Source organism: Macaca fascicularis, chromosome 1 (genome assembly GCF_037993035.2).
Source record: "Macaca fascicularis isolate 582-1 chromosome 1, T2T-MFA8v1.1".
Classification (NCBI taxonomy): Eukaryota; Metazoa; Chordata; class Mammalia; order Primates; family Cercopithecidae; genus Macaca; species Macaca fascicularis.
This window is the reverse complement of record NC_088375.1, coordinates 55,225,102-55,250,605: the sequence shown is the minus strand read 5'-3', so window position 1 is coordinate 55,250,605 and position 25,504 is coordinate 55,225,102. Positions and strand designations below refer to the sequence as shown.

Sequence of the window (25,504 nt, the reverse complement as noted above, 5' to 3'; positions counted from 1 at the left end):
TGCATGAATTTGCTTAAGATAAATGGCCTCCAGCATCATTTATTGGTTGCAAATGACATGATTTCATTCTTTTTTATGGCTGCAAAGTATTCCATGGTGTGTATGTACCACATTTTCTTTATCCAGTTTGCTGTTAAAAGGCACCTAGGTTGAATCCTTGTCTTTGCTATGTGAATAGTGCTGGGATAAACATACAAATGCAGGTGTCTTTTTGGTGGAATGATTTATTTTCCTTTGGCTATATACCCAATAAGGGGATTGCTGGATCGAATGGTAATTCTATTTTTAGTTCTTTGAGAAATTTCCAAGCTGCTTTTCACAGGGCCTGAACTAATTTGCACTCTCACAGACAGTGCGTAAGTGTTCCCTTTCTCCATAAACTCGTTAACATCTGTTACTTTTTGACGTTTTAATCATAGTCATTCTGACTGGTGTGAGGTGGTATCTCATTGTGGTTTTGATTTGCATCTCTCTGATGATTAGTGATGTTGAGCATTCTTTCATATGTTTCTTGGCCACTTATATCTTCTTTTGAGAAGTGTCTGTTCATGTCCTTTGCCCAATTTTTAATGGAGTTACTTGTTTTTTTCTTGTTGGTTTAAGTTTATTATAGCTTCTGGATATTAGTCCTTTGTTGTATGCATAGTTTGCCAGTATTTTCTCCCATTCTGTAGGTTGTCTGTTTACTCCATTGATAGTTTCTTTTGCTGTAAAGAAGCTCTTTAGTTTAATTGGGCCCCAATTGTCAATTTTTGGTTTTGTTACATTTACTTTTGAAAACTTAGTTGTAAGTTATTTGCCCAGGCCAATGTCTGAAAGGGTATTTCCTAGGTTTTCTTCTAGGAAGAAAGGTTTTTAATTTGAGGTCTTACATTTAAGGCTTTAATTCACCTTGAGTTAATTTTTTTATATCTTGAAATGTAGGACTCCAGTTTCATTCTTCTGCATATGTTAGCCAGTTTTCCTGGCACATATATTGAATAGGGTGTCTTTCCCCATTATTTATTTTTGTCAATTTTGTTAAAGATCAGTTGGTTGTAGGTGTGCAGCTTTATTTCAGGGGTCTCTATTCTGTTCCCTTGGTCTGGGTAAACCACATTTTGAACGTGAATCTGTTGATTCATTTTCTATTCTTTCTTCACTTTTTCTGTAAGAGATTTTTGTATCAAAGTCTTATAACTGGGTGACTTACTGCTATTATCTTCCTCACCCCCCCAACACATTTGTTTGTTTGTTTGTTTGAGACGGAGTCTTGCTCTCTTGCCAGGCTGGAATGCAGTGGTGCAATCTCGGCTCACTGCAACCTCCACCTCCCAGGTTCAAGCGATTCTTCTGCCTCAGCCTCCTGAGTAGCTGGGACTACAGGCATGCGCCACCATGCCCAGCTTATATATATATATGGAGTCTTGCTTGGTCGCCCAGGCTGGAGTGCAGTGGCACAATCTTGGCTCACGGAAAGCTCCACCTCCCGGATTCACACCATTCTCCTGCCTCAGCCTCCCCAGTAGCTGGGACTACAGGCGCCCGCCACCACGCCTGGCTAATTTTTTTGTATTTTTAGTAGAGATGGAGTTTCACCATGTTAGCCAGGATGGTATGGATCTCCTGACCTCGTGATCTGCCTGCCTCGGCCTCCCAAAGTGCTGGGATTACAGGCGTGAGCCACCATGCCCAGCCTATTAGTTATCTTAAATTGCTGCTGAGGAATATTGTATTGTCCTGTACAACTCATCTCAATTAGTTTTGTTCATTAACCATTCAAACAGAAAACCAGGGAAGTATCTGAGGTTTTTTTTTTCTTTTTTTTTTTAAGACCAACTACTTTATTTTAGTTCAGGTAAAATTTAAATTTCTAGGGTAAAAAATTATGGTCAGGATTAGTTAGTTTTTGGATGCAACTGAACATTTTAATCCATCTTCAAGTCCTCCTTGCAAAAAGCATGTAAATCTTTCCTATGTTATCCCCTGCCTCTTAAGCAAGGAAGACTTAAAGATACTTCATCATCATTATGGATGGAGTAAACTACAACGTATCAAATTCTAGGTGCCACAAATCAACAAAATAAAAGGTAACCAAGTGCTAGTAATACGTGTGTGTGTGCGCGCGCGCGCGTGTGTGTGTGCGCGTGTGCGCGTGTGTGTGTGTGTGTGTGTGTGTGTGTGTGTGTGTATGTGTGTGTGTGTATGTAGAATCATTGATTTTCACCTTGGGTTGGTCATATAAAAATACCCAGGATACTTTTCAAATGCAGCATTAATACCGTGAGATTCTGATATGCTGTGTATGTTGGAACAGGTAAGGATTGGAGCAGGACAGGCAATGGAAGATAGTCTCCAGGGTATTTGGATTTCTGCACTTTGAAAATGATCTTCAGGTGCTTTTGATAGTTTCAGTTTCCCACTCTTCCAACCTCTTTTTTAAGAACACTGAAAAATATCGCCTAAAATAGCCTCATGCATATCAAGTCAATATGCATTTACCTCAACTGTATTTAACTTACTAATCATAATTCTTATCATTCAGTGATCACGTATGCCAGGAACTATGAAAGTTGTATTGATTTCATTGTAGATGGTTAAAATTATTTGGTGCTCTGTTATGTGTTAGAATATAATAGTTTAGACAAGTAGTGTTTTACTGAATGAAGTTAATAAGCTGAAAAAAAGGTAATGTCTAGTATCTCACAGATACTTGCTGTGTCACATTTCTTAGGTTAATCTAATTTGTTGTTTGCAGCAACACCATGAGGCAGGTACTGGGAAAACAGGCCTGGCTGGGGAAGACAGAGCCCCTTGAGTAAATGGCTTGGCAAGGCAATAGTACCTTTGTACAAACCCCTCTGCAGAGATTGTGCATTGAGCAACCTTTCCAGAGCCTATGACCTTTACTACTGCACTTTGCTATTTTTTGCTAATAAGTTAGATTTAGAGTCTTTGCTGTACATTTGCGATTTAATTAATTAGCAACTGTTTATTGAGCACCTGTTCTTTCCATTGTTTGAGAATTTTCATGTGTGTGTATATATACACCATATATGTGTAATTTATACGAGTCTGTTATTAATGTTTTTGATGTAAGTAAAAATCTAATCTTATAAAATAAATGTAAAATTAACATTTTATTGGATAACATTTTATTTGATACTTTTTAATTTTAGTTTATCGATGGTCGACTGGCAAAACTAAATGCAGGAAGGGGTTTCTCTGATGTATTTGAAGAAGAGATCACTTCAGGTGGCTTTTGTGGAGGTAAAGACAAGTTACAATATGATTATCCATTTTCTCAATAACAGTCTTTGCACTTGTGTCTGATAAAACCTATTTCATGAACAACTATTTTCTCCTAAATATGGAATGTCTTAAATATATTTTTTTCATCTTATAAAAGATATGGTATTAGCTTATTTTGCCTGATATCTGTTACTCAAGGCATTAAGTTGGCCTCATGAATTGGTAGCTGTTGGCCTGGATAATCTCTTAATATTGATGGAAATCAGTAATACAGAAATCCAGTCAACTCGTATCTTCCTGTCTTTCCTTCCGAATAGTAGTATTCTCTGCTAGAAAACTACTAATGATGGCTATTACTGCGTATGAATTTAAGAACTAAAGTTACGATTGGTAATGCAATCCAAAAAGAAAGGTCTGAACACCAAAATTCTTTCTACATATTTAAGTAACTGTATTATTATCTAGATATCTTTACCTTTTTTACTTTATAGATCACTGCAGCATTAGGAAAGTTTCCAGTTTACCATTCCATAAATACAATTAATCCTTCTAGTGTAAATGTTCAAATAATATTATAATTATCTAGGCAATTAATAACTTACAAACTGATATTTTTGCACGATTGCTGTGGTGTATAGTCTTGACTTGCAGAGCATTTTGCTTGAGTCCTTGAAATGACCTGTTCATTCACTGAGTATTTGCTGAGTGCTTACAATGTATTAGGCACTGTTCTAAATATTAGGTGTACTAAATAAACAAAAATCCCTGTATTCTATATCTTAGTGTGTTAATTTTTGACCTGGTATAATAGCAATTTTTAAAACTTCTTTGTATGTTTGTTTTGAGGAAAAAAAATTTCAGTCTATGTGTAAATAAATAGATGCTGGAATTGAGAAATGAAACATGAAAAGACAAAACATAATAGGTACTCCTCTACACATTCCACAAAATTTAACGTTATTTTTAAGATTCATTTTCCCATCATGAAAATATAGAAACCATTGAGATAATTGGTTCATTAAAGGAAGTACAAATGAACTCAGCAGTTGTGGAACTTTATCTGATATAAGTATAGCATTTCATTGAAAGCATTTAGCTTGGGGAAAAGTTAGTTTGCTTGACTCAGCAAGGAAGCTGAATGTGGAATCATTCAGCTCCTTGCTTCCCTCAGTTCATGGGTAAAAATTTAGCTTCAATTGAACTTTTGTGTTAAAATAAGACTTTTTTACTTCTCAATTCAGACAAGCAAAATATTGTCAGCTCATGGACAAGTTGCTTGAGGTATCTCTTCAGTATTTACATAACTGCTGTCTCATTATCTTTATGACCCGTGGGGCTACTAGCTTTTATAGAATTGAAGATGACATTTTGTGACAATAAGAGGCTAGAACTATGATCCTTTTGTACAGTTAAATTCTGTAATCTTAACCATTGGTCCAGGTACCTCTGTAATAGAGTAGAGATAGGTGACTTTTCTGGTGGGAGGGCCTACTAAAATTTTTCACGAAAAGCCTTATTGTTTAAAAAAGGTTAGGAGAATATGATTACCATTTAGTATCTGACTTAGAAATTGCTACATTTTCAATACAACTTAATGCCCACTACTTTGTTGTTCTTTATTAAAATGAAAAGGTTTTGAACTCTTATTTTAATTTGAGAGAGCCAGTACTTATCTAAAAGGAAAGCCTAATTTGACAAATATTAATTCCAGTGAGTACAGCAAGAAAGTTCCTTAGAAATTTGTGCCTGTCAAGCATTATTTTTAAATTATTCTATGTTACAGATACACAGACTTTTTTTGTAGATGAAAATAAACTCAAATGTGTTAGAATTTGAAATAAAAAGATGACTAATATAATAAAAATTAGCAGTGTTCTAACTATTAATTAGAAGATATCCATCCAGCTAGGGGTGTGTGTGTGTGTGTGTGTGTGTGTGTGTGTCTTTACAAAATGGTTCCTAGAGGTCAGTTCCAAACATTTGTCATTCACACTACCCTTGTGAGAAAGAAGAGTATGTTGATGTCATGAAATCAACCTATGCTTCAAAGAAGTAAACTGATCTAACATTGTTGTTTCTCTCCTGATAATAGTAATATAATAATTGCTTATATTTATTGAGCACTAGTATGTGGCAGAAACTCTCCCAAGAGCTCTACAAATATTATCTCATTTAATCCTCACAACACCCAAGGAGATACTTTCATTAGCTCATTTTTATTGAGTATTCAGCTCAATAATTCACTCAAGGTCACACAGCCAGTAGTGGCCAGAGTCTCAATTCCACATGTGTCTATGTGACTTCAAAGATATCCTGTTTTTTATAATAGATTTTCTTAATGCAAAAACATTCAGTAAACAAGAGTAATACTTAACCCTTTCCTACTCTGATTTAATCAAAGCAAAATTCTCATCTCTTTTGACTTTCTTGTAGATTTTTTATACATAAAGTCCTAGAAAGACCACTGTGGCAGAAATTAACATTAAAACTAAGAAAAACTTATGTTCCTTTAAGCAAAAATAATTAGGAAATTTCAGAGAAACATGTATTTTCTCCTCTTTATCATTGCAATAGTAGTTTATACACTATTTTTGTTAATGCCGATGGTTATGATAAAATGAATATGAATATGATGGAGCTTTATCATTATTGTGGCTCTGATTAAAAATATACAGTGCAGGACAATCAGATAAGGAACATCTAGATTCACATTTGAATCTAGAAGTGTATGGTTACAGAATCTGTGAATGCGTGCATGTTTTTAAAACCTGCCTGTGACCTGTGAGCCCTCAGCAGGACTATTAAGGAAATCCATGTCACACCTTATTCCTTCATGAGACCCTTGCAACATCTTTGACCTTAACTAAAAAGGAAAATTTTAACTTAACTTAAAAGGAATGTGTAAAGGGAAGAATAATCATGGAGTTTAAAAGATAATAAAACAGGACAGGAGTAGAACAAAGGATGCATTTAAGTAAACATAGTATTGGTCTGTGAAAAAGCAGGTAAAGAATATTGAGTAGTTAAGCACATATTCTCTCTTTAAATATTTTTTTCATTTAAAAGAAAACTAGTTTTTAAATTTACACCAAGTTAACTTTAAAAAGGAGAAATGTTTTCAGATTCTTTTTATGAGGAGTGTGTAGTTACTTTCCATCACTAGCATGTGTTTCTTCCTTAGTTTACACATATAATCTGATGAGTCTTTTATTTGTTCTTTTATTTATTTTTCTGTTCTTATTTAGTTTTACTGACTAAGGTATCAAAGGAATTTGAAGGAAGCAGTAGGTAATATCAGTTTTAATGGCATTTTTCCGGCCTTGTTGAACAATTTAGACCAATTTATATTTTGAGATAAATAAGTACAAATTACTGAAATTTAAGCAACTACATTTGAAGAGAAAGTCTTGGCATAAGTGAGAAATAGATATTTTGTCCTTGAGTGTGAGAAAGTCACTTGTTTTGTTAACAAAAATAATGTTAAGGATTTCCTCAGTAATGCATATTATTGCCATAATCCAGTTATTTTAAAAGAAGGATTCTGAGGGATTTCTTCAGCATTCAAATTCATTTTTAGAAGAACAACAGCTTCTTTTCTAATACTACTAAAGAATAATGTGCTTTTCTCATAAATATTGTGGAAATAGGAACCTTAAATCATAAAAGCACTGAAATTTAAAGGCACAATTAGCCCTTAAAACTTTTAAAATAGGAATCTGCCTAAATTGTACCATGTTTTCCTAACATCAAAGCAAGGGACTTCCTTGACCCTATATTATGAAATTTTAGATTATTACTGGTAATTCTCTCTATTAACCTTCTTTTTCAGGGTATTAGCCTTGAGCAGTCCCTTTCCCTTTCAAATATAATTGCCTTGGGTGTGATATAGAGGAAACTCTGTATAACTTAAGTTTTAATCATATTTTACATAGCAGTCTTAGACGTAGTTTTTCAGACTTGAAGGAATAATGAACCGGGAATTAAAATCCTAGATTATTATTCTTTTTCAGTTGCTAGCCTTGAGAACATGAGTGAATAATACGTCATCATAGAACCCCAGTTTTCTGTTTTGGCAAATTGTTTATAGTAATAATGATCATTTATGATATTTCTTCAATATACTATGTACCATACCAAACATTGTTTAATCATTATCTTTCATCCTCACAATAATCCTGAAGGCAATGACTATTATGCTTATTTGATGAATGAAGAAACTGATGCTCAGCCGAGTTAACGACCTTATCCTAAATCACATCCTTCACAAGGATAGAGTAGGCCTGAGCTCCAAAGGTCCATTGGACTTCAAAGCCCACTTCCTTCTCATTGAACTGACCACTTATGGCACTGTTTTCCTATTCTACAGTAGAAAAATACAGTTCAAATAATGTAGATAAAAACATGTGATGACTTGTACAGAGCTGAAAATTAGCTTTTTTATTCCTCATAGTTCTAAATAAGACCCTAACCTTTCTACAGTGGTTTGAAACTTTTATGATAGCTAGTTTCTTTGTGGTTCAGAGGTTTTAAAAAATTGTTTTCTGTATTGACAAAGGTTACAGAATGCTAAACTGGTGTTTCTTCCTCCACTTTCTTACATTTATTTTGGGAAAACAATTAAAATAACAATACTGTGAATTTTCCAGAATACTGTGAATAATAACAGAATACTGTGAATAATAACGAAGTCTTAAATATATGATTTCCACTCAACCATTTTTAGTAGAGAAGTAATAAGTATATGAACTGATGAGAGCTCTTTAAATACAGAAATAAACATATATGAATAATCTGGATGAGTAAAGATCTGTGGTTTATTTTGTAGTTTAAAAATATCTCTGAGAAATAAGTTGGTAGGATAACTTGGAATGTTTTACTATTTTACAAGGGAAATATACTTTTAAAAGTTTGGTCAAACCAAATGTCACCTGAAACCTCATACCTTTTAAACAGTACAACTTATTTTTACAAAGGTTATTTTAGGTAGTTACATTTTGCTCTAGTTATTTCACAAGTTAAATAATGTGGAAAAAAAAAGTTTGTCGTCATATTTCATCCCCAGAAAAGGTGCAGTGCTGTGTTCTGAGTAGTCAGAGATGTTTTTCAGAATAAAAATTGTTTCTTGAGATTTCTTTTAAATTAGAGTAAGATTTTAAATATAGAAGTGAATCCAGAGCTGGACACTTCTTGCCTGATGTTGATCAGAGATGCAAAGATAACAGCTAGAAAGAAATTTTGGGACTGAGATCATTTTGTCTCTATTTTGTAAGAGCAAGGTGATACATCTTTTAAAATCCACAGCCACAAAGTAGAGGAGAACAGTATGTTTTAGGGGTTCTTTGTACTGGATAGTGTCTGAGTAGCCATTGGGACTTAAAAAAAAAAAAGAGAGAGAGAGAGAGATGGAGGCTTGCCCTGTCTCCCAGGCTGGAGTGCAGTGGCATAATCTTAGCACACTGCCACCTTGAACTCCTGGGCTCAAACAGTGCCCCGGCCACAGCCTTTCAAGTAGCTGGCACTATAGGTAGGAGCCACTACAACAGACCTGGGATTTTGTTTCTTTATTGTGACTTTTTACCCCTGTGACTTAGGGAGTATTTAAGTTTTTAAACAAGAAGGTAGCTGAAATCTAACTGAGATCAGTTTATGGGAAAGATTAGATAAGTTGTATATGTATTTCTTTTTTTACCTTCTGATATCATCTTATTGACTAAAGTATTTATCAGTTTGGAACCAGATATGTTGATTGCCAGATATTATTAGAACTACTTTTTTTAGCGCTTGAGCTTTTTCATAATCACGACAACCTATAACCTAAAAGCTGCATTTGCTTCACATTTCCTTGGGTAATAGTTTTCTAACTTAACAGATTTACAACTAGAGGATATTTTCAAAACTAAAACTGCAAGCTTACATTAAAATAAAGTTAGCTACTAATCTCTGTTAATATTTAGCAGTTGTAGAAGAATGTTTTTTTGTTGCCAAAGTTTTTTGCACTTCTAAATTTTCTTCTAGTTTTTTTAAAGTTCTCTATGTACATGAAATATTATTTTAAAATAAACCTAATTGTGTAAAAGAGGCAAAGTTTACAAAACAACATAGATATTAAACATTGAAAAGTCAGTTTGAAAAACATAAGAAATTTGGATTTCAAAAGAGAGGTTGGTTATATTTTCTCCTCTGGGCTAATATTAAAGTGAAGGAAGATTGAACACTGTTAAGTTTCAGATATGGATGAAGAAAAAGTGATTCTCTGTTATTCCTAAAATTGCTAATTACTCTATTCCTAAGAATTAGGGCAATTTATTAGTTCTTATGATGCCATTGCTTTTATTGCTTCTTTTACAACAGTGCATATAAAATTTGCCTACTAAAAATTGTACAAATACTAGTTCTTGATAAATTTTGGTTTATGATTTATCATGATAAATTTTGGTTTACGATTTATTTTTGATCAACCATTCCTGGCATCTCATTTTTATATATTCCAGGGAACCCGAGGTCATATCAACAATGGGTTCATACAGTCAAGGTAATCATAAGCTTTCAAATGTTATTCTTTTACTCTAACATAAATGGAGAAATGTTCAGCAAAAGTATGCTGTTTATACTTATGCTGTTTATTTGAAATATTTGAAACGTTTGTATATTTTGTCATATTTTAAATATTCTTATTTTATGTTTATAGTTTGTTGATACTCATTAAGATAATTTTTAAATGGAAAGTTTTGGTCTAAAGATAAATGGCTCATTTTGAAAATTAAGATTTTCCTGCCAAATCTTGTTTCTCTTATATTATTTTCCAGAAGAAGAAATTAGGTGGGTTAGTAGGGTTTGATGGCAATTTTATAATTTGTGGTAATGTAGTTTTGTTAATATGATTTTTAAATATGAAACTTTCTCCGACAGAGACTTTATTTGCCCAATATTAAAACAGCTGATAAACTTGTATTTCTTTCTTATCAAGCTTTAAATATATTCAAATTACTAGTCATATTGCTCAAGTCTACCTAACCTTCAAGGAAGAAATGATTTTTAAGTGATGTATTATATCAACTAAAGAATAAAGTGGAAAGTGTACATTTTGTTTGAAATTATATAGTACATAGAAACTTGAAAACACTGAACATGAAATAATTTGTGTATGTCTTTAAGTTGTGAGTAAAGCTCTTTTTTTTTATGCAACTTACTATAATACTTTGTTTTCAGGACATTTTGGCCAACCGTCTTTCCATTTTTCTTTTGCAGAAAGGAGGTGCACTATTCAACACAGCAATGACCAAAGCAACCCCTGCTGTACGGACAGCATATAAATTTGTAAGTTTTTTTTGATATTTAAAAATCCTATTTATGAAATTATATGACATTTTCCTAGATGATAGACATGTAAATTCTGAATATTTTCTATTTTTCTCTTAAATAAACCTAAAAATTTTAGGATTAATATTGACCAAAGAAAATTCAATTGTTAAAATTATAACATTGCATGCAGAGGGTAGTTTCTTTTATATAATCTAAAAATGGTTCTCATTTTATTTCAAAGCTATCAGCAAAGTTGTGCAGCAAATTGAAACAGTTCATGATGGGCTGCCATTTTGTAAAATGTCATTATTTCATTTAACAACATTTTACATTCTTGCTGTGTACTTGTGGCTCAAGTAGGGGAAAAAAAAAAGAAAGAAAAATGTAGCAAGGTCTTTTCCCTCAAAGATGCATTTACCATCTATTAACATTCTTCAGTGAGTCTCTAAGGCAAGCTTGTTCAACCCATGACCTGTGGTCTGCGTGCGACCTAGGATAGCTTTGAATGTGGCCCAATACAAATTCTTTTTTTTGTTTGTTTGTTTTTTTGAGACAAATTCTCACTCTGTCACCCAGGCTAGAGTGCAGTGGCACGATCTCTGCTCACTGTAACCTCCACCTTCCAGGTTCACGCGATTCTCCTGCCTCAGCCTCCCAAGTAGCTAGAATTACAGGCACCCATCACCACCCCTGGCTAATTTTTGTCTTCCTAGTAGAAATGGGGTTTCATCATGTTGGCCAGGCTGGTCTCAAACTCCTGACCTCAAGTGATCTGCCCACCTCCACCTCTCAAAGTGCTGGGATTACAGGTGTGAGCCACTGTACCTAGCCCCAACAGAAATTCTTAAACTTTCTTAAAACATTATGAGATTTTTCTTGTAATCTTCTTCTCCTTCTTCTCTTTCTTCTTATTATTATTCTCCTTCTCCTTCTCCTCCTTCTCCTTCTTCTCCTTCTCCTCCTTCTACTCATTCTTCTCCTTCTCCTTCTTCTCCTCCTTCTCCTTCTTCTCCTTCTCCTCCTTCTTCTCCTTCTCCTTCTACTCCTTCTTCTCCTCCTCCTCCTCCTCCTTCTTCTTTTCCTCCTTCTTCTCCTCCTTCTCCTTCTTTTTTTTTTTTTTTTTTTTTTTTTTTTTTTTTTAGCTTATCAGCTTTTGTTAATGTTAGTGTATTTTATGTGTGGTCCAAGACAATTCTTCTTCCTCTAGTATGGCCCAAGAAAGCCAAAAGATTGGACACCCTTGCTCTAAGACTTATAGGAAAAAAACCGGAAATAATAGTAAGAATAATAAAGTAAACAATAAATGATAAAGTAAAAAAACTCTTTAATATGACAATTAAGACCCTTCAAAACCCAACCCTTCATGTCTAGTTCCTTTTCCCCCTACACCTCAGAACCTTCCATATCTCTGAAGATACTTAGCTGCTCTTCGTTTCATGAATATAAGATATTCTCCTCTGCCCTTTGATTCTTGGTCAAGCCATTCCTATTAATTGGAATGTCAGTTTCTTGGCCTTTATCCACCTAGAAAACACCAGTTCATTTTGTAGGACTTAGTTCAGACATTATTTCCCCTGAAAAATTTTTCTGAACCCTACACAAAAAAAGTTTATACACATATTTTTGTCTTCTCAACCCTACACAAAAATGTTTATATACGTATTTTTGTATCTGTAGGACCTTCTGTTTCCACACTTGTTTTGTCTATGTACATTTCTGTCTTAATACTAGTCTAGTAACTTCTCAGGAGGGAAGCTAGTGGGTTGTGTTCAATAAATTTTTAAAAATTCAATAGGTCATATATTTTATATTTCTAAAAATATTTAAGGCAATAGTTTTGATTTTGTAAGAATTTGTCTTCAAAAGCTTTTCTCAGTAAATGAATTGATGTGGTTGAATTAATAATAAAATAGTATATTTTAATAAAAGTTTAGAACTTCTGTTATTCCTTGACTGAAAATTGTGATAATGTGGCCACTCTTTCTGTTTAAAAATTCCATTCAAATATTAAATTTTATAGTAGGGAAGCTAATCTATAGAATTAATTAAAAAATACAGTCCCAAAATTATAGTTATTTGAACCCTAACCATAAAGCCAAAGTAAGACAAGGTTATCATTTTGCCTTAGAAACTTCAGCCTCTGCATTTGTTTCATTGTTTTATGGCTTTCCTAGGAAACCTTTCTGGTGGTTTAAGTGCAGTTTTTGAAGAGATTTTTTTTCACACTGAAATAGCACACAACTACCATGTGAAAAAGCAAAGTAATGTTGATCCTTGTTTCTCATATTCATTTAAGATTCTAAAAATAGTTTCACAGTCAATAGCCCTTCATTTTCTTCTGGAGCAGGCAGTTGAGGGTTTTTTTTTTTTAGTCTTAGAGAAGTTGTATTATTTTGCCAAATACATGTCTTGCCTTAATTTCCCTGATATTTTTCACAAAAGCATAGCAATGAAGCAAACATATTCAAAACCCTATTCATTATTTTAAAATTTATCCTTCTAATCAGTGGAGTATTTTATTTTGAACTCTTCTCTGCAAGGAAGTAAAATCTTTTCAAATTAAAAATGCTGTTCTTTGGGTCGGGTGCTGTGACTCACGCCTGTAATCCCAGCACCGGGAGGCCAAGGTCGGTGGATCGCTTGAGGTCAGGAGTTTGAGACCAGCCTGGCCAACATGATGAAACCACCTATCTGTTGAAAATGCAAAAATTATCCAGGTGTGGTGGCGTGTGCTTGTGGTCCCAGCTACTTGAGACGCTGAGGCAGGAGAATTGTTGGAGCCTGGGAGGTGGAGGTTGCAGTGAGCCAAGATTGCGCCACTGCACTCCAGCCTGGGCCACAAAGTGAAACTCTGTCTCAGGGAAAAAAAAAAAAAAATTCTACTCTGGAGAATTATTCCCTAAATTAATTAATTTCAGGTGAATTAAGGTCTTTAGAATATACCTAATCACTTTTATCATTTATCTTGTGATCATATCATCCCTGAATCCAGAAGTTTGGGGCAGGTAAGTCAGTCATTTTGTGACCTTTGTAGTTGTCTCTAAAACTAATCTTTCCAGACTGCTTATTTTCTGATATCTGTACTCTGAAATTCCTTCTTTTACCACAAACTGCTATGAATAAAACTCCCAATTTCTGTTGTGTGGTATAATGGAATTTACTTACCTTGGTTTTCTATAGGTAGTAAATTTTTCAAAAGTAGGAATCATGTTTTTACCTCTATCTCATTTATTCACAAATTATTTGAGTGCCTATCATGAACTAGGCTTTATACTCATCATTGGAGTTATAGCAGAGCATGAAGGTACAGTAAGAGATACTGTCCCTACTTTTATATTTGTTTTCCTATCACTTTGCTCTGCACTTTGAACATACTACAGAAATAGTGAATATGTGTTTGTCAAAGCGAATAATGATTCCGTCCTGTTCTTACAACATTTTTATACTTATTTTTATGGTTACAATTTTTTCCTGTGCTTTTCATGCATATGTTTTTCCATGCTGATAGGGGTCATAAAGAAAACTAGAGTTATCATACACACTTGTATAAATTTAAGAATAACAGCAAAGTGTAATTCATATTTTATTTGGCTAAGCGGTTTTCAAAGTCATCTTTCTTGTTAGGTCTCAATTTTAAATTATTACCAAAGCCATTTGCTTGGAGCATTTCTCTGGAGAATACATGCATTTTGTTAAGCTTCAAACTGGTAAGTTGAAAAGGATAGAGAGAATCTATATCCCATCTTCAGGTAATCTGAAGGAAGTCAGAGAAGGACATAGGACAACAATTATTTAAATGAATCAGTGCACTATGGAATTATAGAACCATGGAAAAGACTGACACTAGTAGCCTCAACTCTGTAGAGTATCTGAAAAGATTAGTGTGATCAAGTGAATTAGAGGATAGTTAGCTAGATTACAGTCTCCCTGAGTCACTATCCTTGTTTTAAAATGTGATTATAGTAGTACTAATCTTACAGAATTGTTGTGATAACTACCTAAGATAATGCATGCTAAGCACACAGTCATATATTTAGGAAACAAAATAAATATGAATTCCTTTTCTCTTCTTTTTCACCTTGGCCACTGTCAGTAGGAATTTCTAGTGGAACAAAGGCTAGGGCTTTCATGAAAGCCCCCAGTTGTCTTTAGTTAAGTTATACCCCACAGGAATCACAGCAGAATGTGAGAAACTCAAATGCTGTGGCCAGATTCCCTGTGAAACATGAGTATAGCTTTAAATTGTTAAATGACTTTTAATTTTTACCAGAAAAACTATATATAAAATACCATTCCATTAAGATGGCTCTGCTAATAAAATTCTGTGTCTGTCTGTAAAAGCGCTTAATAAAGCTTTGTGAAATTGCCAAAGTTTCTTCAAGTTAAACATCTGCCCAAATAACTTGCTGCTGGGATGTACTTTCTCTGTTCCTCCAGTTTGTTACAGTTTTAACATTAGTAATCGGGTTTATTCCTTTTGTGTTCTTAATAGTTTAGGAAACAACATAGGCTAAATGTTAGCCTTCATATGATACTTGTATACGAAGAAGAGACTAATGGTTTTACCAACTGATTTAGGTGTAATAAAATAGTAAGTGATAATGTATATCCCTGAAAATAGAGTGTTAGATTATAATCTATTCTTTTTCTAAATCATATGAATAGTTAGTAATTGTCATTAGATGTGGTCTTGTATACTTATTCTTTAAATGGTAATGGAACTATCCTGAGCCAAGCACATTTATTATCATTTTCTAGGCAAAAAATCATGCAAAGCTGGGACTAAAGGAAGTGAAGAGTAAACTAAAACACAAGGTATGTCATATTCATTTTTTTTCCTTTTTACCTTGATTCTTGTATTAATTTGAAGTTTATACTTTACAAATTAGAAATTTATGTTTTTAATGACTTTTGAAATATGCTTAGCCCTTTGTTCAAGAATGTTTTTTTATAACAAGCCCTCTGGCAACTATCTGCTATTCTGTATGCATTCACTGAATAATCTCTTTACTATTTGCATATTTTATCACAGAACTATGGAAATCTTCAAAGATGCTTTAACAGGATGTATGTTCTCATAAAGTTAATTGCCTTGATATCACAATTGAAGTTCTTGCTTTATGCTAAGATTTTTTTTAAAGATATCTTTTGTGTAGAAGTAATCCAGAAACGCCATCATTTGTTTTGATAGTCTCATTCCAATAGTATTACTTTAAAATGAAGAATGTTCTTAATTTACAAAAGATTATGTATGTATTTAAGCTATGAATATTGCAGATATGTAAATATGTGTATATGTGTGTTGATTTTAATTTATATCTTTGCAGATTTTATTATCACTTGTTATGTTTTGAATTTTTACCTTTGGAGAAAACATACTACTTAAAACTTCCAGTGTAGTGATAAAAAATTATCTTTATATAAATTTTATTCTGATTATTCAAAGTAATCCAAGATTTTAAATTATTTTTATTAAATTAAATTTCTAATATAATTAAGATCATTGATCATTAACCTTATTAAATTAAATTTATTAATTTTGATTATAGAAAAATGCATTTTCTTCTTAGATTTTTTACACTTAAAGCTGAAGTGTTATTTTGCTACTTGTATGTGTATCAGATACTTTGTTTATTAATCTAAGGCGTTAGTAATAAAAGGAGTGCTTTACAATTATTGCCGGTATATTTTTTCATATGTAGGAAAATGATGAAGATTATGGAACCTGTTCTAGTTCTGTACAATATACACCAGTTTACAAATTACACAATGAAAAGGGAGGAAACTCAGAAAAGCGTAAGCTTGCTCAGGTAAGTAAGGTTATTTACCCTTCATCCCTTCACATTCTCAAATTATATAATTCCAATAAATTATTTAGGTATAATTTGGATCCATTTATAAGAAAACCTGCAGTATTGGTCAAGGGGAGGAGTAGGTGGAATCTGGGAAGGCTACAAGGGGATCGAGAGTCAAATGTTTCAGATATCAGTCTCCACATGCTTTGTTAGCCCATGCCATCATAGATCTCATAGTCCAGTGAGGGAAAAGACAATTGAATATGTGATTCTTATAGAATGTGGATATCTTGAAGATGAACTGGAAATCAGAGGATTCCTTTACTACAAAAATAAAATCAATCTTATACATGGGTATTTGGCCATTAAAATAGTCTATAGAAATTAAAATCTGAACTACTGTACTCTAAGTCTATTCTTTTCTAAAGTTAGATTATTTTATCTGCTATAAATATTTAAAGCTTCTTTTTATATGCTACTTAAAATACTATCTCAAGTGACAGAGTGTTCAGAATCATAGCTATAAGTGTTTCTGTTTTTTTTTTCAGAAGTGCATTTATGAAGGCTCTAACTAAACAAAATTGGTGTATACCAAATCGTATCCTTAGAAATCTAGCTTCAAAAAAGAATTCTTGAGTGGACTCTAGCTACAAAAATACAGAACTGGAAGTGGCTGCAAAGCTTCATTTATTACAGTTGCCAAGGTTTGCAGATGAGAAAGTTGATAGCTAGAATGGTCACAAGACTTGCCATAAGTCTCATAACTGATCAGTGGCAGAAGGAGGTGAAACCCTATCTCTGACACTCAGTTAGCTTTCCTGGTTAGCCAGGCACCACGGAAGTATACATGGCCATAAAGTGCTTCCATGGGTCTTTGTCTTCGAGCCCATTTTGTGCTGCTATACCAGAATACTTGAGACTGGGTAATTTGTAAAGAACAGAAGTTTATTTCCCACGGTTCTGGAGGCTGGAAAGTCCAAGATCAAGGCACTGGCACCTTATGAGGTCCTTCTTGCTGTGTCATCCCATGGTGGAAGGCAGAAAGGCAAGAGAGATGAGGGGGGCAAACTCACCCTTTTATAACAGCACTAATCCCACCCAAGAGGGTGGAACCCTCATGGCCTAATCACCTCTTAAAAGTCCCACTTCTTAATACCATTACAATGGCAATTAAATTTCAACATGATTTTGAGAGGACAAAATTCAAACCTTAACAGTCTTTAAGAATGGGAAAGGATAGTGAAGCTGTACTGAAACTCCAGGCCTTTGTAGGAAAAAAAAAAAAAAATCCCATTAATTCAGTCATTCTTCAACACTATATGCCAGACACTTTTCTAGATACCAGGTATATATAAAAGGAAAACACAAAAATTCTCTGACTTCATGGGACTATTTTTGTAACATACTGAGTATTTCCTTCTGATTTATTTATTTTTTAAGCTGATATTTTCACATTAGAATTGCATAATTGTAGCATACTGATAGTCAATAGTGATTGTCTGTTCTAGAATAAGCCCTTCAGTAAAATAATTATTCCAGAAGTCAGAAACATTGTCTTGTTACTGCTGTTAACTGGAGAACATTTATTAATGCGTGAACTAATGATGGATTTGCTATTGATTTTGATTTTTCTGTTGTTTTTTTCCCCACCACTAATATGCACAATTCCTGTCTGTTTTCAAGCTTTAACATCTCAAATACTGTCGTAAAATGTTTACTGGCTTAATGTTGGAGCATTTAGGATATCTTTACCATGGCAAGTAGATTTTCTGTGAAAAAGAATATGAGATCTTTGTTACCTATAGGATACTTTAAGATATATATATAAAAAAAAGATTTATATTGGAGAAACACATTTCCTAAATATCAGTTTCATGTTGTGACAATTATTAGCTCCTCATATTTTAATTAATTTATTTTTCATTACAAGTTGACTGTTTATAATTATACAAATTTATAGGGTCTAAAGTAGTGTTATGATTCATTAATATAATGTGGAATAATTAAATAAAGCTAGTTAACATTTCCATCACCTCAAATACTTAACATTTTTTGTGGTAAGAACATTTGAAATTTGCTCTCTTAGCAATTTTGAAATGTACAGTACTCTATTGTTAATTATATTCACCATGCCGTAAAGTAGATCTAAAAAAAATTTTAAAGTCTTTCCTTTAACATGGCATAGCATTTTTATGATAATGTAATTACAGAATACATTACTGATTTCTGTTTTTGTTTTCTGTTAACTTCTAGAGACAGTTTCTTTTTTTATTATATATATTTAATGTGTATAACATGATGTTTTGATATACATATACGTAACGAAATGATTACTACACTCAAGCAAATTAACACATCTATTATCTCAAAGTTACCTGTTTTTTTTGCAAAGTAAGAACACCTAAAATCTATTCTCTTAGTAATTTTCTAGTATACAATACAGTATTATTAACTATAGTCCTCACACCGTACATTCTGATAGAGAAAATTGTATTAGGTTACGGAAAACCTTATAGAATAATGGGTTCCATTCAGTGTATACTTATACTAAGTCTTCAGGGCTACTATGTATTGTCATTAATTCAGTTATCTGCATTCATTAGCATTTTATGATTTACAGTAGACATGACAGCAATAACTATAACAGGAATTGAGAGGAGTAGGGCTTATTCTTTAAGAATTCTAGCATGATTTTCCTACTTGCTGTATAGGAATTTGTTAAACCTATGTGTTTAGAATTGTGATGCAAATGTTGATAATATCTGAATAACAATCTTTTGTTTTCAAATGATAAATATCTGAGTTTCAGGAAATGTGTATACCCAGTATATATGTTTCTTTTTATTCTTTATGTGTCCCATTATATAAATAGGTAAACGTATCTGTGTGTTGTATATACCTTTTTTTTTTTAATTTTCTCTGAGACGGAATCTTGCTCTGTCCCCCAGGCTGGAGTTCAGTGGCACGATCTGGGCTCACCGAAAGCTCAGCCTCCCGGGTTCATGCCATTCTCCTGCCTCAGCCTCCCAAGTAGCTGGGACCACAGGCGCCCACCACTAAGCCTGGCTAATTTTGTTTTTGTATTTTTAGTAGAGACGGGGTTTCACCATGTTAGCCAGGATGGTCTCCATCTCCTGATGTCATGATCCACCCTCCTCAGCCTCCTAAAGTGCTGGGATTACAGGCATGAACCACTGAGCCCAGCCTGTGTTGTATATATCTTAATAGCAAGATTTTTAAGAGTTCATATGCCCAATCATTTTTCGCCTACTAATATCTATTACAATTTAGTATTTTGCTTGCATTTTTTTCTATAACTGAAATTTGATTTTTTAGTTTTAGATTCACATATGTATTTAACAAAGAGCTAAATTTTGGGCCTTCTGGCAATTTTTTTCTGCTACATTTCACCCTTAACATTTTTTTCCCAAGGCTTCCAGAGTCCATGCTATCTTGCATTACTAATGTTACTTCTTTGAATTGATATTGAGTTGTTACTGCTTTGAAATGATAGCCAATTGGTGGCCAACCGTTTATTTATAAAAGAGCAGGGTACATTTACATTGAAATTATCGTCAAATCCTTGATTTTAATTATTTAGTTGTTAACAGTGTTAGCAAACTCACAAATTAGATAAAATAATATCAAGCCATTTATTATAAGGATAAAGGCATTCTTTAGGACATCTAATTGCAGGAATATATCTAGGCTTCTGGTAGGATTAGAACTAGGAAATGGAAAAAGTAATCAGGGAAGAATATCAGCTTCTCTCCCTACCCTACTCATCTCATCTCATCTCTCACTCTCTGTCTGTCTCCCTCCCTCCCTCCGTCCCTCCGTCCCTCCATCCCTCCCTCTCTCCCTCTCTGTCCCTTTTCTTCTTCCTCTTCTTTTCTCCATCTTCCTCCCTCTCCCCTCCCCTGTTCCTTCATTTCTCTCCTCCCCTCCCATTCCCTCTTTAATGCTTGGCCTGTTCTTTCTGCTTATTTGTTCATTGTGCATTCTGTATTCTGGCTTTCTCAGCTTCTCTGTGTCCTTGACACAGATCTTAAAGGCCCTCAGTTGAAGCAGCCACTAGAAATGGATAATTCTAGAATCCAATTTCTTAAGGAAGAATGTAATCAGCTCGCTTGGACCAGGCATTAATCTTTGGTTCAATAAACTCCAGCCAGAGAGGCAAGGAGAGTACCATGTTACCAAGGACACAGGAAGGGCAGTAGGGGTGAGTGGGGTGAACAGTGGAAGCAGTTGTCAGAGAAGTGGTTTTAAGGACTGTGACAATATCTCACAAGATGTCTACTGTTTCTAATGGCTTTACACTATTTTGCTTTTCAAGGTTTCATTTACCTGCAGTCAATGTGGTCAAAACATATTAAATGAAAAATCCCAGAAATAAACAATTCATAAAATTTAAATTACATGCTGTTCTGAGTATTATTATAAGTGTTCTTTTTCATTATCAGTTATTGTTATTAATCTCTTACTGTGCCTCATTTGTAAATGAAACTTTATCATAGGTATGTATGTATGGGAAAAAACATAGTTTGTATAGGGTTTGGTACTAACTGCACTTTCAGGCACCCGTGGGGGTCTTGGAACATATCCACCATGGGTAAGGGGGAACTGTTGTAATGCTATTTGCCAAAAAGTCATATTTGCAAAATAACAAAAACAAGTCGGCATTTTTAAATGCCTGGAGGCTTGAAATTTGTACCACAAATCTGGGGTTTGATAAATTTAAGGTCAGCCTACCCTAATGGATTTATGTTGCCTTAATTCTCTTCTGAGAATTGAGCCAGAAAAAAGGCTACAAGTGGAAATGAATTTAGGGTACTGTATTTGCACATTGGGCAAGGAAATCAAAAGTCATCAGCCATAGTCTGCTGCCTTTTCTTTGCAGTCTGATATTGCAGAAGCTTCTTTGGTTTGCTTTTCTGGATATAATCCAGCCCCATTGATTTAATTGAAATATAATACAGTATGTTATGGAAGAGGCAGAAAGCTGATGCTAGAGCCCTGGTCATACTGTCTTATGATGATTACCAAATCCAGAAATTCTTGTACCCTAACTTTCCAAGTATAATAATATTGGGATCTGTGCATATTAAGCTTTTCAACTAAATATGTAATATTTCTAGAAATATTTGGATGTGGTTAAAGGCAAAGTCTAGTTATCAATATGTATACCAGAGAAACTAATGTCTATTCATTTATATTCTACCTATTTCCAAAAATACTTTCATGTCTTACAAAGAACCATAGAAAGATTAAACTGTATTTAAATTAGGTAAGTTTTAAGGCAGGGAAAATGTTAAATGTAGTAAGAAGCTGTTAAGGCCTATTTCTGCACAGCCAAAATGAAGAGAAAAGCACAGCTACATGATTCATAATCCACAAAGTTTTGGTTTTTAAAAAGTTGCTTATGAATTACCTAATCATTCCAAAGAAACAGGGTAGATATTTTGGATCCACAAATCTTTTCAGCATCACAAGAGCTCACATTCTGGTGGAGGTACCTAGCAGAGGCAAAGATTTTTGTTCTGGAAGACAGAAATTTGGTTTTCTTCATTTAGTCTCTTCTGTGCTGTTTATTATTTGAAATGCTCAGTCTCATTAATACCTCTCTCAAAGACAGCTTAGTTTACTAGCTGTTGAACCTCATTAAAAGAGGTGAAAACAGGTACAAGTGGAAATAAAATACACTCTTTTCTTCCTACTGTAAGGCTACTGACAAGTAGCATCACTGTCGTGTTAGAACTGGCTCAAGTATCCAAATTCTCTTAAAAGATTTGTTATGTGGTGAATTTAATTGCCTAAAGGCAAATTTCTGCAGGGACATTTGTGATTTTGTAATCTAGACAATTTTCTTGTTCTTATTACTATTTTTGAAACTTAAATTTTTGTAGAGTTGAAATAATAGAAAAATTCACTAGAGCAGCCTCAGAGGACATAGGGAAGATGGACAGTTTTGTAATAACAGTGAGGCTGTCTGTGTATGTTTGTATTTACGTGATTCATTTAAAACTTCCAACAATCCAGTCAGGGCAAGAATTATTATCCCCATTTTACAGATTTAGAAACAAACGGAGATTAATAAATGTGCCCAAAGTTCTACAAGTAATAAATAGCAGAATAGGAATTCAAAAGCAGGCAGACTGATTCTAGAACTTAGGTATCTAACCACTACCATCATGCCTTTGTGTTGGATGGAGTGATTGTGGAAGAGGGATAGTTAGAAATAAGGATATGGAGTTTAGAGCCAGACAGAGCTTAACTTTGAAAAAGGTACTAGGATTTAACATTGAGCAAAACAAAATATTCCTAAGCCTTAATTTTTACATTTGTAAAATAATAATAAAAGTTATTTTCCCAGGATGCTGTAGGCATTATAGATAATGTATATAAAATATCTGCCACATACTTGGTACTTGATAATCGGTAGCTATTTGTTTCTGGTTACTGTATCATATATCTTGAGCTCTAGGTCTTTGTAGCAATGGCACCATCTGACTTCTCTCTTGGTAGTTACAGTCCAGGATCACTAATAATCTCTAATCACTAAAGTAGTTAGGACTCCTAAAATTATCCATCTTCATTCTAAGCCATAGATCCCAGTATGTGACTTGAATAGAAATATAAAACTTATTGTACCAAGAACTATCTTATTTATAAGTTTATAAGACCTTAAGTATGTCATTTTATTGTGAGTAAAATTGAGTGTAGTCTTCACTCATCCCATTCCTAGTCCATTTGATTATTCATTTCAGAAGTGGATCTCAGTTGTCTAAAGAACTTTACATTTCCATTTTCCAGCTAGACTTGTCAGTGAGAGACTTTATTTTCATCTGTTTTTCAAAAGATGAAAATGAGATTATGATCATTTGAATTCCAAGAATGTATTTTAAAGTAAAACATTGTGAAGTTTTATAATCTGTGTGCTGTAGAAAAGAAAAAGAACAAAGTTCTAAGATTGTGTTTTAAACCTGTTTTCCAGTATTTAGCTTATCTTTGGAATAGATTATGAATCTATAGTCCACCTCCAACAAATAGTAATTTGTGTGCTGGTGTGCTAATTAGTATGGCTATTTCCCGTTTTGTTGATGAGGCTTAAATAAATGTCAAGGGTACAGCCATGAAGATCTCCCAATTAGGCTCCACATTTGTAAAACCCAACCCTTTTCTCTTCTGTGTAAAGATGACAGTTCCAACAGCAGCCCCAGCCTAACAGGACTCCAGGGAAAGGATCCTTCTCTGGTTTTATTGAAAACAGGGCCAGTGAGTCCATTGAGAATACGACCACTGGTCATGGTGCAGAACAGTCTTAATCCTATGTACTTACCTTCTTTCATCAGTTTTATTTTACAATAGAATACTGGAGACTTAGTGAAAAAGTATAAGATAACATAAGGCTATAATCTGAAATTATGTTTTAAAATATTTACTTGTAAACATTTATTAACATTTTCTTTTCTAAGAATAAGAAATTTCTTTAAATAAGATGTAAAATTTATATATATATCTGAGATATTGCTCCATATTAGCCATGCGTGGCTTAGTCTAACAGTTATAATGTGTATGTTTCTGTGTGTCTTCATGAGACTCACAGACACCTCAACTATGCTACTGAACAAGCATGAGAGCTTAGCTGTATTACAAGTCAACATTAACAGATGGATGGCCCTAAGCAAGGCAAAATCACCACAACAAAACCTAGGGAAAGTGGGGGACTGAAGCTTTTTGTTGTTAAGCCCTATTAAAACCCTGGCACACGATCATGTGCGTGCGCGCACACACACCCACATGCACACACACCACTTTTAACTATTTCATGTCTGGGACAAATAGCAATCTTTTTAGATTTTCAACCTCTCCAGTTAATTATGTAATAACAGCATGAGAAAATATGAGTGGAAAGTTATTTTTCATTTGCAGTGTGATACAAAGCAGTATGCTTGTTGATAAATACTCTCACTTGGAATGTTTACCCAAATACAGTGTTTATAAATAGAAATATGTTTAATAGTCATAATATCTACTGTTAGACCAAGCACTATTAAACTGGTGGACATTTATTTTACTTTTTTAATATAGTCACATATAGACTAGAGATATAAATAGTTATCTTTTGAATGCACAAATAAGAATGCTTTAACCATAAAATATAATCTTATGATTTTATATTTTTATCCATTATGCAAGGTAATATCACACTTAAAAATGAAACTTTTTGTCTTTTTGAATCTTTATGTATTTAATGGTTTATAAAACATTCTAATGGATTTGTGGAACATAGCACAATAGCTATGAGTTCATTTTATAGTTGATGAGTAACATACTTTTATATTTTAAAATATGCTCAGAAGTCATATATACTTTTATGCATGTAGAGACTTACAAGTAAAGCATTTCAAAGTCATATTTTGATTGAATAGGGACTTAAGAGAAATCTCAATATGTTAGCATTTTTTTTAAAAAATGAGCAACCAAATAGTTTATTTTTATATATAATAAATGTCATATTTTAAAATGCTGCAGATGAAATTTTCTGTGAAACTTATAAGGAAAGATAGTATCTTAGGTTGTCTTAAATTACTTAGTTCCTAAGCATGAGAAAAGATGGGATGTCTGCACCTAGTAGGGTGTGGTTTATAGTATTGTATTTATGAAACACTATTCTTCATATTAATTCACTGGACTCTGGGAATAAAATGAATGTAATTAAATACAGTGTTTCTTGTTCGGATGATGTAATAGATTTAGGAAAACTGTATACTTGTTGGGATCTTTGGAAAAATACCGTCTGTTGAATAGTTTGCCTTACTGGTCAGGAGAAAAATGGTGTACTCAGTGTTTAGAGAGGAAAGTAACCACTTACTTTTGACCAAGAAAAAAAGTAATCGTAAATCAAAAAGAGAAAATAGTTGTTACATGCAGTAGGGGTGGGGCAGAAAATTGGAAAGAATAGTTTATTTTGTAAAATAAATGTTTACAAAATCAAATAATTGGATCAAATCATGATAAGCAAGACAATCTTTATTTTTATCACTGATTTGGCTCAGTATTGAGAACACTATTATCAAGCTGAAATGTTAAAATAATAAGAAAACATTATAAAACTTCAAGGGATAGGTCAGGTACTGGGATTACTCATGCCTGTAATCCCAGCACTTTGGGAG

General features: G+C 33.5%; 2 protein-coding genes across 32 annotated transcripts in view; one reads left to right on the top strand and one right to left on the bottom strand.

Moving 5' to 3' along the window:
- Positions 1-25,504, bottom strand: part of CRB1 (crumbs cell polarity complex component 1) — a 500,591-nt gene that overhangs the window by 160,515 nt on the left and 314,572 nt on the right. The gene's annotated exons all lie outside the window — the stretch shown is intronic.
- DENND1B (DENN domain containing 1B) overlaps positions 1-25,504 on the top strand; it is a 279,648-nt gene that overhangs the window by 231,455 nt on the left and 22,689 nt on the right. For 25 of the 29 annotated variants that reach the window (XR_012430982.1, XR_012430989.1, XR_012430990.1 and 22 more), the window contains 5 exons: positions 3,159-3,249; positions 9,723-9,763; positions 10,480-10,548; positions 15,292-15,348; positions 16,236-16,343. Coding sequence is in view for 26 of the 29 variants with exons in the window: in XM_074031769.1 (XP_073887870.1) it covers positions 3,159-3,249; positions 9,723-9,763; positions 10,480-10,548; positions 15,292-15,348; positions 16,236-16,343 (366 nt within the window). In the remaining 3 variants the exon portion in view is untranslated. Of the gene's footprint in view, positions 1-3,158; positions 3,418-9,722; positions 9,764-10,479; positions 10,549-15,291; positions 15,349-16,235; positions 16,344-16,876; positions 18,358-25,504 lie in introns of those variants that run through there. The other 4 variants (XM_074031754.1, XM_074031764.1, XM_074031747.1 and 1 more) reach the window with 3 other exon arrangements.